The sequence below is a fragment of the Hemitrygon akajei genome, chromosome 10, assembly GCF_048418815.1.
Source record: "Hemitrygon akajei chromosome 10, sHemAka1.3, whole genome shotgun sequence".
NCBI classification, from domain to species: domain Eukaryota; kingdom Metazoa; phylum Chordata; class Chondrichthyes; order Myliobatiformes; family Dasyatidae; genus Hemitrygon; species Hemitrygon akajei.
This window is the reverse complement of record NC_133133.1, coordinates 176347996-176362268: the sequence shown is the minus strand read 5'-3', so window position 1 is coordinate 176362268 and position 14273 is coordinate 176347996. Positions and strand designations below refer to the sequence as shown.

Genomic DNA, 14273 nt, shown 5'->3' with positions numbered 1-14273 from the left:
GACAGAGTGGATTTGGAGAGGATGTTTCCTATAGTGGGGGAGTTTAGGACCAGAGGACACAGATAGAGTGGATGTGGAGAGGATGCTTCCTATAGTGGGGGAGTTTAGGACCACAGAACACAGATAGAGTGGATTTGGAGAGGATGTTTCCTATAGTGGGGGAGTCTAGGACCAGAGGGCACAGATAGAGTGGATGTGGAGAGGACGTTTCCTATAGTGGGGGAGTTTAGGACCAGAGAGCACAGACAGAGTGGATTTGGAGAGGATGTTTCCTATAGTGGGGGAGTCCAGGACCAGAGAGCACAGACAGAGTGGATTTGGAGAGGACGTTTCCTATAGTGGGGGAGTTTAGGACCAGAGAGCACAGACAGAGTGGATTTGGAGAGGATGTTTCCTATAGTGGGGGAGTCCAGGATCAGAGAGCACAGACAGAGTGGATTTGGAGAGGATGTTTCCTATAGTTGGGGAGTTTAGGACCAGAGAGCACAGACAGAGTGGATTTGGAGAGGATGTTTCCTATAGTTGGGGAGGTTAGGATCAGAGAGCACAGCCTCAGAATAGAGGGACATCTATTTAGGACAGAGATGAGAAGGAATTTCTTTAGCCAGAGGGTAGTGAATCTGTGGAATTCATTGGGTACTTTTAAAGAGAAAGTTCATAAGTTCTTGATTAGTCAGGGAGTCAAAGGTTATGGCAAGAAGGCTCCTATGTCTTATGGTCATATTTGAGGTCAACTGTTAAAAGCAGCTCGAAGATTCACTCCACCGATCAGAAGTGTGCGGCTGGCGGCTCCCTTGGATTGGGGTCAGTATGCAATTTCATTAAACGAAGATCCAAAAAGTACAGAAAGACTGACACTATCTCTGTGCATTGGTCATTGACCGGAAAGACCGACTCGATCTCTATGCATTGGCATTAGGTTGAAATACAGGAATAGCCCAGACAATGAGCTGGTTCACCGTTACCTTGAATATGATGGCGATGGGGATGTCCTCTGACAGAGTGTTGTGCCGCAGATAGTAGCGACCCTGCTTCACCACCAAGTTGGTTCTACTTTTCTTCTCGTGCGTGGAGCTGAAAGTTGAGCAGAGTTCCATTACTAGTTTGATGCAGGGCACAGGGCTAGGTAATGAAGCAATATGGGTGGATAAAGACATCAGAATCCTAATGTACAGTTTAACTGTGCTGCACACTACACACATTTTGAATTATATTTTATTAACTTAATTACTTTACTTTATGTCGCCAAACAATTGATACTAGAGCGTACAATCATCACAGCAATATTTGATTCTGCGCTTCGCGCTCCTTGGAGTACAAATCGAAGTAAATATAATAAAAATTTAAATTATAAATCATAATTAGAAAATAGAAAAGGGAAAGTAAGGTAGTGCAAGTCAGGTCCAGATATTTGGAAGGTACGGCCCAGATCCGGGTCAGGATCTGTTCAGCAGTCTTATCACAGTTGGAAAGAAGCTGTTCCCAAATCTGGCTGTACGAATCTTCAAGCTCCTGAACCTTCTCCCGGAAGGAAGTGGGACAAAAAGTGTGTTGGCTGGGTGGGTCTTGTCCTTGACTCTCCTGACAGCACTGCTCCAACAGCATGCGGTGTAAAGTGAGTCCAAGGATGGAAGACTGGTTTGTGTGATGTGCTGGGCTATGTTCACGATCTGCTGCAGCTTCTTCCGGTCTTGGACAGGACAACTTCCATACCAGATTGTGATGCACCCTAGAAGAATGCTTTCCACAGTGCATCTATAAAAATTAGTGAGGGTTTTAGGGGCCAGGCCAAATTTCTTCAGCTTTCTCAGGAAGTAAAGGCGCTGGTGGGCCTTCTTGGCAGTGGACTCTGCTTGGTTAGACTAAGTCAGGTCATTTGTGATATTCACCCCGAGGAACTTAAAGCTTTTGAGCTGTTCTATCTGCACACCACCGATGTAGATGGGGTCGTGCGGTCCGCTACTCCTTCTGAAGTTCAACAACCAATTCCTTCGTCTTGTTGATGTTGAGGGATAGGTTATTGTCTTCGTACCATGCCACCAGGTTCTTAATTTCCTCTCTGTACTCAGACTCATCATTACCCAAGATACGGCCAACAATTGTGATGTCATCAGCAAACTTATATATTGAGTTTGATGGAAACTTGGCTACACAATCATGGGTGTACAGTGAGTACAGCAGGGGGCTGAGTACACAGACATGTGGGGCACCGGTGCTCAGAGTGATTTACGGTAACATTGTGGTTTATATGCCACGTGTGATGTATGTTTTGTGGGTGCACCATGTTCTGGAGGAAGGTTGTTTTGTTCGGTTGTACATATGTACATGTTTGTCCTAGCGTGTGAAGTCTACTCTGGCGGACTGGGTGGATGATATCTACAGTGATATCCAAAGCCAGGAAAGTGGTTCTGCAACACTCAATGGAGAGCAAAGGGTATGACGAGGGCAAATGAAGTCACAGTCATGCATTGCAACTGAAGAAGACCCCAGTTGTGGTAACTATTTCTGTCACTGGACCTGAAAATCCAAGATTGAGAGAGTGGTACAGCCCAGTGCAAAAGGTTTTCCTCTTTAAAAACTCTCCCGCACAGATTTCCTGTCATCATTGGATACAACGGACAACTGCGACAGATGTAGACAAAAGACAATAAACTTGAACTTGAAGTTGAACCCGGGTCATAGATCTAGTGTCATAGCCAGGGCAACATCCTATATCAGAACCAAAAGACAGGGCCAGTGCAGAACTAGTGTTACTCTCAAGGCAAACTGCAAGCCTATAGTTAACCTCTGTATAGCACAGGACAGGTATAAACTCCATCATTACTTCTGAGCAGAAGATTAATCAGCAGTCCTAATTCAATAAAGATAAACCGTTATTTTTTTGTTCATCGACATATACCATCAGCAGGGTGGAGATGTAAGCATTTCAAAGAACCAAAATTTCCAAATGCAATCAAGATCCAAGATCGTTAAATATCATTTCCAGTACATAAGTGTAAATGAGAGAACATAATTGTTAACCCAGATCAGATTCAGCAAAAAGAACATACACAATAGAATAAAGAATACAATTAATTAAAAAAAACACACAATCAATATAAATAAAATCAATCTATGTATATAAACTATCTTATGCATGTCTATAAAGAAAGCTTGTAGACAGTGCGAGAGGGAGGATAGGCAGGTGATAGAGCAGGGACGTGCTCTGACTGAAGGCTTGAGATGTGTCTATTTTAATGCAAGTAGTATTGTGAACAAAGTGGATGAGCTTAGAGCGTGTATCAGTACTTGGAGATGTGATGTGGTGGCCATTAGAGACGGATAGCTCAGGGACAGGATTGGTTACTTCAGGTGCCGGGTTTTAGATGTTTCAGAAAGGACAGGGAGGGAGGCAAAGGAAGTGGGGGCGTGGCATTGTTGATCAAAGATAGTGTCACAGCTGCAGAAAAGGTGGACGCCATGGAGGGATTGTCTACAGAGTCTCTGTGGACAGGGGTTAGGAACAGAAAGGGGTCAATAACTTTACTGGGTGGTTTTTATAGGCCGCCTAATAGTAACAGGGATATCGAGAAGCAGATAGGGAAACATATCCTGGAAAGGTGTAATAATAACAGATAGATATCTATCTAGATAGATAGATAGATACTTTATTCATCCCCATGGGGAAATTCAACTTTTTTTCCAATGTCCCATACACTTGTTGTAGCAAAACTAATTACATACAATACTTAACTCAGTAAAAAATATGATATGCATCTAAATCACTATCTCAAAAAGCATTAATAATAGCTTTTAAAAAGTTCTTAAGTCCTGGCGGTTGAATTGTAAAGCCTAATGGCATTGGGGAGTATTGACCTCTTCATCCTGTCTGAGGAGCATTGCATCGATAGTAACCTGTCGCTGAAACTGCTTCTCTGTCTCTGGATGGTGCTATGTAGAGGATGTTCAGAGTTTTCCATAATTGACCGTAGCCTACTCAGCGCCCTTCGCTCAGCTACCGATGTTAAACTCTCCAGTACTTTGCCCACGACAGAGCCCGCCTTCCTTACCAGCTTATTAAGACGTGAGGCGTCCCTCTTCTTAATGCTTCCTCCCCAACACGCCACCACAAAGAAGAGGGCGCTCTCCACAACTGACCTATAGAACATCTTCAGCATCTCACTACAGACATTGAATGACGCCAACCTTCTAAGGAAGTACAGTCGACTCTGTGCCTTCCTGCACAAGGCATCTGTGTTGGCAGTCCAGTCTAGCTTCTCGTCTAACTGTACTCCCAGATACTTGTAGGTCTTAACCTGCTCCACACATTCTCCATTAATGATCACTGGCTCCATATGAGGCCTAGATCTCCTAAAGTCCACCACCATCTCCTTGGTCTTGGTGATATTGAGACGCAGGTAGTTTGAGTTGCACCATATCACAAGGTCCTGTATCAGTTTCCTATACTCCTCCTCCTGTCCATTCCTGACACACCCCACTATGGCCGTGTCATCAGCGAACTTCTGCACATGGCAGGACTCCGAGTTATATTGGAAGTCTGATGTGTACAGGGTGAACAGGACCGGAGAGAGTACGGTTCCCCCCGGCGCCCTGTGCTGCTGACCACCGTGTCAGACCTACAGTCTCCCAACCGCACATACTGAGGTCTATCTGTCAAGTAGTCCACTATCCAATCCACCATGTGAGAGTCTACTCCCATCTCCGTTAGTTTGTGCCTTAAGATCTTGGGCTGGATGGTGTTAAAGGCACTAGAGAAGTCAAGGAATGTAATCCTCACAGCACAACTGACCCCATCTAGGTGAGAGAGTGATTTGTGCAGCAAATACTTGATAGCATCCTCCACTCCCACCTTCTCCTTATACGCAAACTGAAGAGGATCCTGGGCGTGCCTGGTTTGTGGCCTCAAGATTCTGTATTATCAGCCGCTCCATGGTCTTCATCACGTGCGACGTCAAGGCAACAGGTCTGAAGTCATTCAACTCCTTTGGTTGTGGTTTCTTCGGTACCGGTTCGCACCTCCCTCGAGCGAGGGATTTAGATGGGGTGGAGTTTGTTAGGTGTGTTCAAAAAAGTTTCTTGACACAGTATGTAGATAAGCCTACAAGAGGAGAGGCTGTACTTGATTTGGTATTGGGAAATGAACCTGGTCAAGGGTCAGATCTCTCAGTGGGAGAGCATTTTGGAGATAGTGATCATAATTCTATCTCCTTTACAATAGCACTGGAGAGAGATAGGAACAGACAAGTTAGAAAAGCGTTTAATTGGAGTAAGGAGAATTATGAGGCTATCAGGCAGGAAATTGGATGCTTATATTGGGAATGGATGTGTTCAGGGAAAGTATGGAAGAAATGTGGCAAGTGTTCAGGGGATATTTGTGTAGAGCTCTGTATAGGTATGTTCCAATGAGACAGGGAAGTAATGGTAAGATACAGGAACTGTGGTGTACAAAGGTTGTAATAAATCAGCTCAAGAAGAAAAGAAAAGCTTACAAAAGGTTCAGAGAGCTAGGTAATGTCAGAGATCCAGAAGATTATAAAGCTAGCAGTAAGGAGCTCAAGAAGGAAATTAGGAGAGCCAAAAGGGGCCATGAGAATGCCTTGGTGGGTAGAATAAAGGAAAACCCCAAGGCATTCTACAAGTAGGTGAAGAGCAAGAGGATAAGACGTGAAAGAATAGGACCTATCAAATGTGACAGTGGGAAAATGTGTATGGAACCAGTGGAAATAGCAGAGGTACTTAATGAATACTTCAGTATTCACTGTGGGAAAGAATCTTGGTGACTGTAGTGATGACTTGCAGCAGACTGAAAAGCTTGAGCATGTAGATATTAAGAAAGAGGATGTGCTGGAGCTTTTGGAAAGCATCAAGTTGAATAAGTCACCAGGACCGGACAAAATGTACCCTAGGCTGCTGTGGGAGGCGAGGGAAGAGATTGCTGAGCCTCTGGCGATGATCTTTGCATCATCAATGGGGATTGGAGAGGTTCCTGAGGATTGGACGGTTGCAGATAAACATAGAAACATAGAAAATAGGTGCAGGAGTAGGCCATTCGGCCCTTCGAGCCTGCACCGCCATTCAGTATGATCATGGTTGATCATCCAACTCAGAACCCTGTACCTGCTTTCTCTCCATACCCCCTGATCCCTTTAGCCACATGGGCCATATCTAACTTCCTCTTAAATATAGCCAATGAACCGGCCTCAACTGTTTCCTGTGGCAGAGAATTCCACAGATTCACTACTCTCTGTGTGAAGAAGTTTTTCCTCACCTTGGTCCTAAAAGGCTTCCCCTTTATCCTTAAACTGTGACCCCTCGTTCTGGACTTCCCCAACATCAGAAACAATCTTCCTGCATTTAGCCTGTCCAATCCCTTTAGAATTTTATACGTTTTAATAAGATCCCCCCTCAATCTTCTAAATTCCAGTGAGTATAAGCCTAGTCGATCTAGTCTTTCTTCATATGAAAGTCCTGCCATCCCAGGAATCAATCTGGTGAACCTTCTTTGTACTCCCTCTATGGCACGAATGTCTTTCCTCAGATTAGGGGACCAAAACTGCACACAATACTCTAGGTATGGTCTCACCAAGGCCTTGTACAACTGCAGTAGAACCTCCCTGCTCCTGTACTCAAATCCTTTTGCTATGAATGCCAACATACCATTTGCCTTTTTCACCGCCTGCTGTACCTGCATGCCCACCTTCAATGACTGGTGTACAATGACACCCAGGTCTCGTTGCACCTCCCTTTTTCCTAATCGGCCACGTTCAGATAATAATCTGTTTTCCTGTTCTTGCAACCAAAGTGGATAACCTCACATTTATCCACATTAAATTGCATCTGCCATGAATTTGCCCACTCACCTAACCTATCCAAGTCACCCTGCATCCTCCTCACAACTAACACCGCCACCCAGTTGTTGTTCCTTCATTCAAGAAAGGGAGTAGAGATAGCCCAGGAAATTATAGGCCAGTGAGTCTTACCTCAGTGGTTGGTAAGTTAATGGAGAGGATCCTGAGAGGCAGGATATATGAACATTTGGAGAGGTATAATATGTTTAGGAGTGGTCAGCATGGCTTTATAAAAGGCAGGTCGTGCCTTACGAGCCTGATTGAATTTTTTGAGGATGTGATTAAACACATTGATGAAGGAAGAGCAGTAGATGTAGTGTATATGGAGGTATACAAGATGATGAAAGGCATTGATCGTGTGGATAGTCAGAGGCTTTTTCCCAGGGCTGCAATGGTTGCCACGAGAGGACACAGGTTTAAGGTGCTGGGGAGTAGGTACAGAGGAGATGTCAGGGGTGAGTTTTTTACTCAGTGGTGAGTGCATGGAATGGGCTGCTGGCAACAGTGGTGGAGGCGGATACAATAGGTCTTTTAAGAGACTTTTGGATAGGTACATGGAGCTTAGTAAAATAGAGGGCTCTTGGTAAGCCTAGTCACTTCTAAGGTAGGGATGTGTTCGGCACAACTTTGTGGGCCGAAGGGCCTGTATTGTGCTGTAGGTTTTCTATGTTTCTATAAAGTGAGCTAGGCACAGGATTGTCTGTACATAAGGTGACTGACAAGAAAGGATAAAGGTGGTTGGTGGTGTGGAGGGGTGGGTTAGTGAGTGGAGGTGTTGATCAGTCTTACTGCTTGGAGAAAGTAACTGTCTGGTGGTTCTAGCTTGGATGCTACATAGCCTCCTCCTTGAGAGGGAGTGGGACAAACAGTCCATCAGCAGGGTGGGAGGGATCCTTCATGATGTTACTGGCCCTTTTTGGCATCTTTCTGTATATATGTCCTTGATGGTGGGTTGATTGGTGCTGGTGATATGTTAGGCAGTTTTGACTACCTGTTGTATTTAACTAATTGCGGTTTGGAAGGAATATCACAAACCTGCCACTGGTCTCATCAATTTTTCATAATCTTTAATTCAGCAATCTTTCACAAACTATTCCACTTTCTCTTTAAATGTTCCCAATGATCCTGCAACCATAACCCTTTGGGGCAGAGAATTCCAAAGGTTCACCAACCTCTGTGAGTTCCTTTACACCTCAGGTTTAAATGACCCTCACTGGCACCAGCCTAACCACCATCAAGGACATATATACAGAAAGGTGCTGGAAAAGGGCCAGTAACATGATGAAGGATCCCACACATCCTGCTCATGGACTGTTTGTCCCATTCCCATCAGGTAGCATCTATGCCAGGACCATCAGACTCAAAAACAGTTACTATCCCAAGCAGTAAGGCTGATCAAAACCTTCACCCACTAACCCACCCCTCCACACCCCCAACCACCACTACTTTATCATTTCCTGTCAGTCACCTTATGTACAGACACTCCTGTGCCTAGTGTCACCTATTAGATATACAATAATTCTACGTACATAAGCTATCACGGACATTTACACTACACGTTGCATCCGCAAAGCAAACAGCATTATGAAGGACCCCATGCACCCCTCATACAATCTTCTCCCTCCTGCCGTCTGGGAAAAGGCACCGTTGCATTCGGGCTCTCACCACCAGACTATGTAACAGTTTCTTCCCCCAAGCTATCAGACTCCTCAATACCCAGCGCCTGGCCTGACACCTGGCCTTATTGTCCTGTTTATTATTTATTGTAATGCCTGCACTGTTTTGTGCACTTTATGCAGTCCTGGGTAGGTCTGTAGTCTAGTGTAGTTGTGTGTTTTTTTTTTCTCTTTATGTTGTTTTTTTTACATAGTTCAGTCTAGTTTTTGTACTGTGTCATGTAACACCATGGTCCTGAAAAACGTTGTCTCATTTTTACTATGTACTGTACTAGCAGTTATGGTCGAAATGACAATAAAAGTGACTTGGCTTGACTAGACTATCTTACAGATTCATATTTATTGTGTTTTTTGTGCTGCATTAGATGCAGGGTAACAATTATTTCATTCTCCTTTACACTTGTTCACTGGGAAAAACATCAAACAATGCAGTCTTGACATTGAATTCTTAACCATGTCCCCACGTTCAAGGTTCTCCCATTAATGGAAGGATCTCAACATTATGACCCTAAGGATTATGTATGTTTCAGTATGAAAGGTGAAATTTTTTGAGGAAAACCTGAGGGGGATCTTTTCCACTCAGAGGATGGTGAGGGTGTGGAATGACGTGCTAGTGGAAGTGTTAGATAGGTACATGGATTGGAGGATTACAAATGGATGTGGTCTGTGTGCAGGTAGATGTGAGCAGGATGAGATAATAGTTCAGCATGAACTAGATGGGCTGAATGGCCAGATCTGCACTGCAGTGCTTTAAAGCTCTATGACTTTATCACCCTTCACTCTTTTAGACTCCTCAGTCACTTGTGACAGGACAACTCCAGTAATCAGCCCAGTGAATCTGTGATGTGACGACGCTGGCACCCAGTAATCAGCCAGGTGAATCTGTATCAGGACAATCCCGGCATTTAGCACAGTGAATCTGTGAAAAGACAACCCTGGCACCCCAGAAATCAGCCCAGTGAATTGGTGACAGGACAATCCTGGCACGCCAGCATTCAGCCCAGTGAATCGGTGACAGGACAACCCTGGCACCCAGTAATCAGCCCAGTGAATCGGTGACAGGACAATCCTGGCATGCCAGCATTCAGCCCAGTGAATCTGTGACAAGACAACTCTGGCACCCCAGAAATCAGCACAGTGAATCTATGGTGTCAACCCTGGCACCCAGTAATCAGCCCAGTGAATCGGTGACAGGACAATCCTGGCATGCCAGCATTCAGCCCAGTGAATCTGTGACAAGACAACTCTGGCACCCCAGAAATCAGCACAGTGAATCTATGGTGTCAACCCTAGCACCCAGTAATCAGCCCAGTGAATCGGTGACAGGACAATCCTGGCACGCCAGCATTCAGCAGAGTGAATCTGTGACAAGACAACCCTGGTACCCTAGAAATCAGCACAGTGAATCTATGGTGTCAACCCTGGCACCCAGTAATCAGCCCAGTGAATCGGTGACAGGACAATCCTGGCACGCCAGCATTCAGCAGAGTGAATCTGTGACAAGACAACCCTGGTACCCTAGAAATCAGCACAGTGAATCTATGGTGTCAACCCTGGCACCCAGTAATCAGCCCAGTGAATTGGTGACAGGACAATCCTGGCACGCCAGCATTCAGCAGAGTAAATCTGTTGCATCAGAACCTGAAGGGCAGAGGTCAGCCCAACAATGTTTATAACTGGCAACAGAAACAGAATTCACAAAGAGCTCAGTGGATCAAGTGGCATTTGTGGAGGCAGAAGGCATGAGGTAACAATTCAGGTTGAGACACTGAATCAGGTCTGAGTAAAGGCAGTAGCGAGCAGCACGTGGGGGTGGGAACATCTTCAAAAGCTGATACCTCAAAAAGGCAGCATCTGTCAGAAAGGACCCCCATCAACCAGCACATGTCCACTTCTAATTGCTACTGTCTTTTTGCTAACCTATTGAATTTGGTATGTCACCAAAAACTCTCACAAATTTCAACAGATGTACTGTGGAGAATATTCTAACTGGTTACTTCACCATCTGGTATAGGGGTTACTGTACAGGATCGGAAAAAGTTTTAGAAAGTTGTAAATTCAGCCAGCTCCATCATGGTCACGAGCCTCCCCAGCATCGAGGACACCTTCAAAAGGGGATGTCTCAAAAAGACGGCATCCATTATTAAGGACCCACATGAACACTACCTCACTACACTTTTTCACCCCTTTTGCACAATAATATAATTTTTAAATATATTTCTGATTGCAATTTATAGTGATTTATTTATTTAGTGACACAGCTCTTCCAGCCGCACCATCCAGCAACCCTTGAAACACCTAATTAACCTTAACCTAATCATGGCACAATGACATTGGAGAGGGTCCAGAGGTGGTTCACAGGTATGATTCCAGGAATTAAATGGTTAATGCATGGGGTATTTTTGATGGATCCAGGCCTGTACTCGCTGGAATTTATAGGAAATAGAGGGATCTCTGAAAACTATCAAATATTGAAAGACCCATAGAGAGTGGATGTGGAGAGGATGGCTCCTATAGTGGGGGAGTCTAGGACCAGAGGACAGAACTTCAGAATAGAGGAACAACCCCTTAGAACAGAGATGAGGAGGAATTTCTTTAGATAGTAGGTGGCAAATCTGTGCCATAAACAGCTGCAGGTTAAGTCAATGGGTATATTTAAAGCAGAGGTTGATAGGATCTTGATTAATCAAGGTGCCAAAGGTTACAGAGAATGGAGGAAATGGGGTTGAGAGGGATAATAAATCAGCCATTGACGGAGCGGTGGTGCAGTCTCAATGGCCTGTATCACCTAATTCTGCTCCTATGTATTATGGAAAGACTGAGAGGTGGAGCAGGCAGTTGAGAGGTGTTGTGCACATCCATCCCTGGAGCTCCCCAAGGTGTCCTGCCAACCACACATTGGCAATGGACTGTGCATTAAATGAAGTTCAGTGTCAGCTTGTTACTGAATGCAGTACCTTGTCACAGAAGCACCAACAGTACCCTTCCTGTCAGCATCCACAATTATTCTGTTCTTTGACAGCTGCTCCTGGATGAGAATAACCTTTTCAACACCTTTCACAATGAAATAGCCACCTGGAAAGATCAACAAAGAAGGAATTAATTCCAGCTTTATACTGCAAATGAAATTTCTGCAGTTAATGAGTACATAAAAATTATTTCTGTCTAAGCCATACGTTCCTTCTAGTTTCAATAACTATTTATTGAAGCTAGAACCCTAACCTCAACCCTAACCTCTCAGAACCACCTATAGTTCCATCCTTTTGAGAAACATTTGAGAAAATTTGTGGATAGCCAGAGACTTTTTTGCCCAGTGGCTCATACAAGGGGGCAGAATTTTAAGGTAATTGGAGGGAAGTATAAGGGGAATGTCAGTGACAGGTTTTTTCTTCACAGAGTGGTGGGTGCATTGAACACGCTACCAGGGGTGGTGATAGAGGCAGATACCGGAAGATCATAACACATAGGAGCAGAATTAGGCCATTCGGCCCAAGTCTGCTCCACTATTCCACTATGGCTGATTTATTATCCTTCTCTACTTCATTCTCCTGCCTTCTCCCCATAACCTTTGATACCCTGATTAATCAAGAACCTATGAATTTTTGCCTCAAATATACCCAATGACTTGGCCTACACAGCCATCTGTGGCAATGAATTCCACAGATTCACCACCCTCCGTCTAAAGAAAACTTCCTTCATGGCTGTTCTAAATGGTTGTTTCTCTATTCTGAGGCTATGCCCTCTGGTCCTATTTTCCTCCACTTTGGAAAACATCCTCTCCACATCTACTCTACCTAGGCCTTTGAATATACAAGAGACTTCAATGAGCTCCCCACCCCCATTCTTATAAATTCTAGTGAGTACAGGCCCAGAGCCATTTTACATTAATGCTTTCATTCTTGGGATCACACTTCTGAACCTTCTCTAAACCCTCTACAATGCCAGCACATCTTTTCTTAGATAAGGGGCCCAAAACTACTCACAATATTCAAAGTGCAGTCTGACCAATGCCTTAGCATTTCATCCTTGCTTTTGTATTCTAGTCATCTTGAAATGAATGCTGAAATTGAATTTGCCTTCCTTACCACCAAGTTACCACCTTAGGGAATCCGGCACAAGGACTTCCAAATCCCTTTACACCTCTGGTTTTTGAATTTTCTCTGAATTTAGAAAATAGTCTATACTTTTATTTCTACCAAAGTGCATGACCATACACTTCCTGACATTATATTCCATCTGCCACTTCTTTGACCATTCTCCAAATCTAATTTCTTCTACAGCCACCTTGCTTCCTCAACACTACTCACCCTTCCACCTATCTTTGTATCATCCATGAAATTGGCCACAAAACCATCAATTCCCTTATCCAAATCATTAACATATAATGTCAAAAGAAGTGGTCCCAATACCAGCCCCTGTGGTACAGCACTAGTCACCGACAGCCAATCAGAAAAGACTCCCTTTATTCGCACTCTTTGCCTACTGCCAGTCAGCAAATCTTCTATCCATGCTAGTATCTTTCCTGTAATACCATGGGCTCTTATCTTGTTAAGCAGCCTCATGTGCAGCAGCCTTCTGAAAATCCAAATAAACAACATCCACTGACTCTTCTTTGACTATCCTGCCTGTTATTTCCTCAAACAATTCCAACAACTTTGTCAGGCAAGAACTCTCCTTAAGTAAACAACGCTGACTTTGGCCTATTTTGGCATGTGCCTCCAGGTACCCTGTAACTTCATCCTTAATAATAGACTCAAACATCCTTTCAACCATGGAAGTCAGGCTAACTGGCTTTTAATTTCCTTTCTTCTGCCTCCCTCCCTTCCTAACGAGCGGAGCAACTTTTGCAATTTTCCAATCCTCTAAAACCTTCCACTGACTGCAATTTTGCCCTATCATCTGCACGTCCTTCTTGATAGTCCGCTACACACCATGTACTTGTATACCAACTATCCCATCTTCAGCTCTATCAGGCTGGTTTACATTCCCCTGCCAAATCAGTTTAAACCCTCCCTAACAGCTCTAGCAAACCTACCTGCAAGGATATTAATTACCCTCGGGTAACCTGTCCCTTTTTGTACTGGTCATATTTTCCCCAGAAGAGATTCTAATGATCCAGAAATTTGCAACACTACTGTCTGCACTAATTCTTCAGGCAAATCATCCTAATCTTACCCTCACAGGCAGGAGTCCACTACCCTGGATGTCCTGATTTTCAGCTTTCTACCTAATTCCCTATATTCGCTCTTCAAGACCTCCTCCCTTCCTACCCATGTCATTAATACCAATATGTACCACAACTTCCAGCTGTTCACCCTCCCCCTCTAGAATGCCGTGAACCCGGTCCGAGTCGCCCTGACTCAGTTAGCATACCGTCTGGGAGTCTCTTTCATGTCCACAGAATCTTCTGTCTGTTCCTCTATTTATGTATGAAATCTCCTGTCATGACTGCACTCTTCTTCCCCTTCCGTTCTGAGCCATGGACACACTCAGTTGCCAGGTTGCTGCTGATTCCCCTGGTAGGTTGGTTTCCCTCCCCCCAACAATATCCAAAGTGGCATACTTACTATTGAGGGAAATGGCCAAAGGGATATTTCTGCACTCCCTTTTGCTCTCCTGACAATCACACAGGTACTTGCCTCCCACAACTTAGGGATGACCATCTACCTATCACCTCCTCAGTTTCTCATATGAGCTGATGGTCATTGAGCTGAAGCTCCAGTTCCTTAACATGGCCTCTAAGGAGCTG

At 44.4% G+C, this 14273-nt stretch overlaps 1 protein-coding gene across 2 annotated transcripts in view; it reads right to left on the bottom strand.

Annotated features, from left to right (window-relative positions):
• The window catches only part of polr3b (polymerase (RNA) III (DNA directed) polypeptide B), a 148541-nt gene that overhangs the window by 113350 nt on the left and 20918 nt on the right, over positions 1 to 14273 (bottom strand). For both annotated transcript variants that reach the window (XM_073059794.1, XM_073059795.1), the window contains 2 exons: positions 11482 to 11599; positions 966 to 1074 (listed from right to left, as the gene is read on the bottom strand). In XM_073059794.1, coding sequence (XP_072915895.1) covers positions 966 to 1074; positions 11482 to 11599 — 227 coding nt within the window. The remainder of the gene's footprint in view (positions 1 to 965; positions 1075 to 11481; positions 11600 to 14273) is intronic.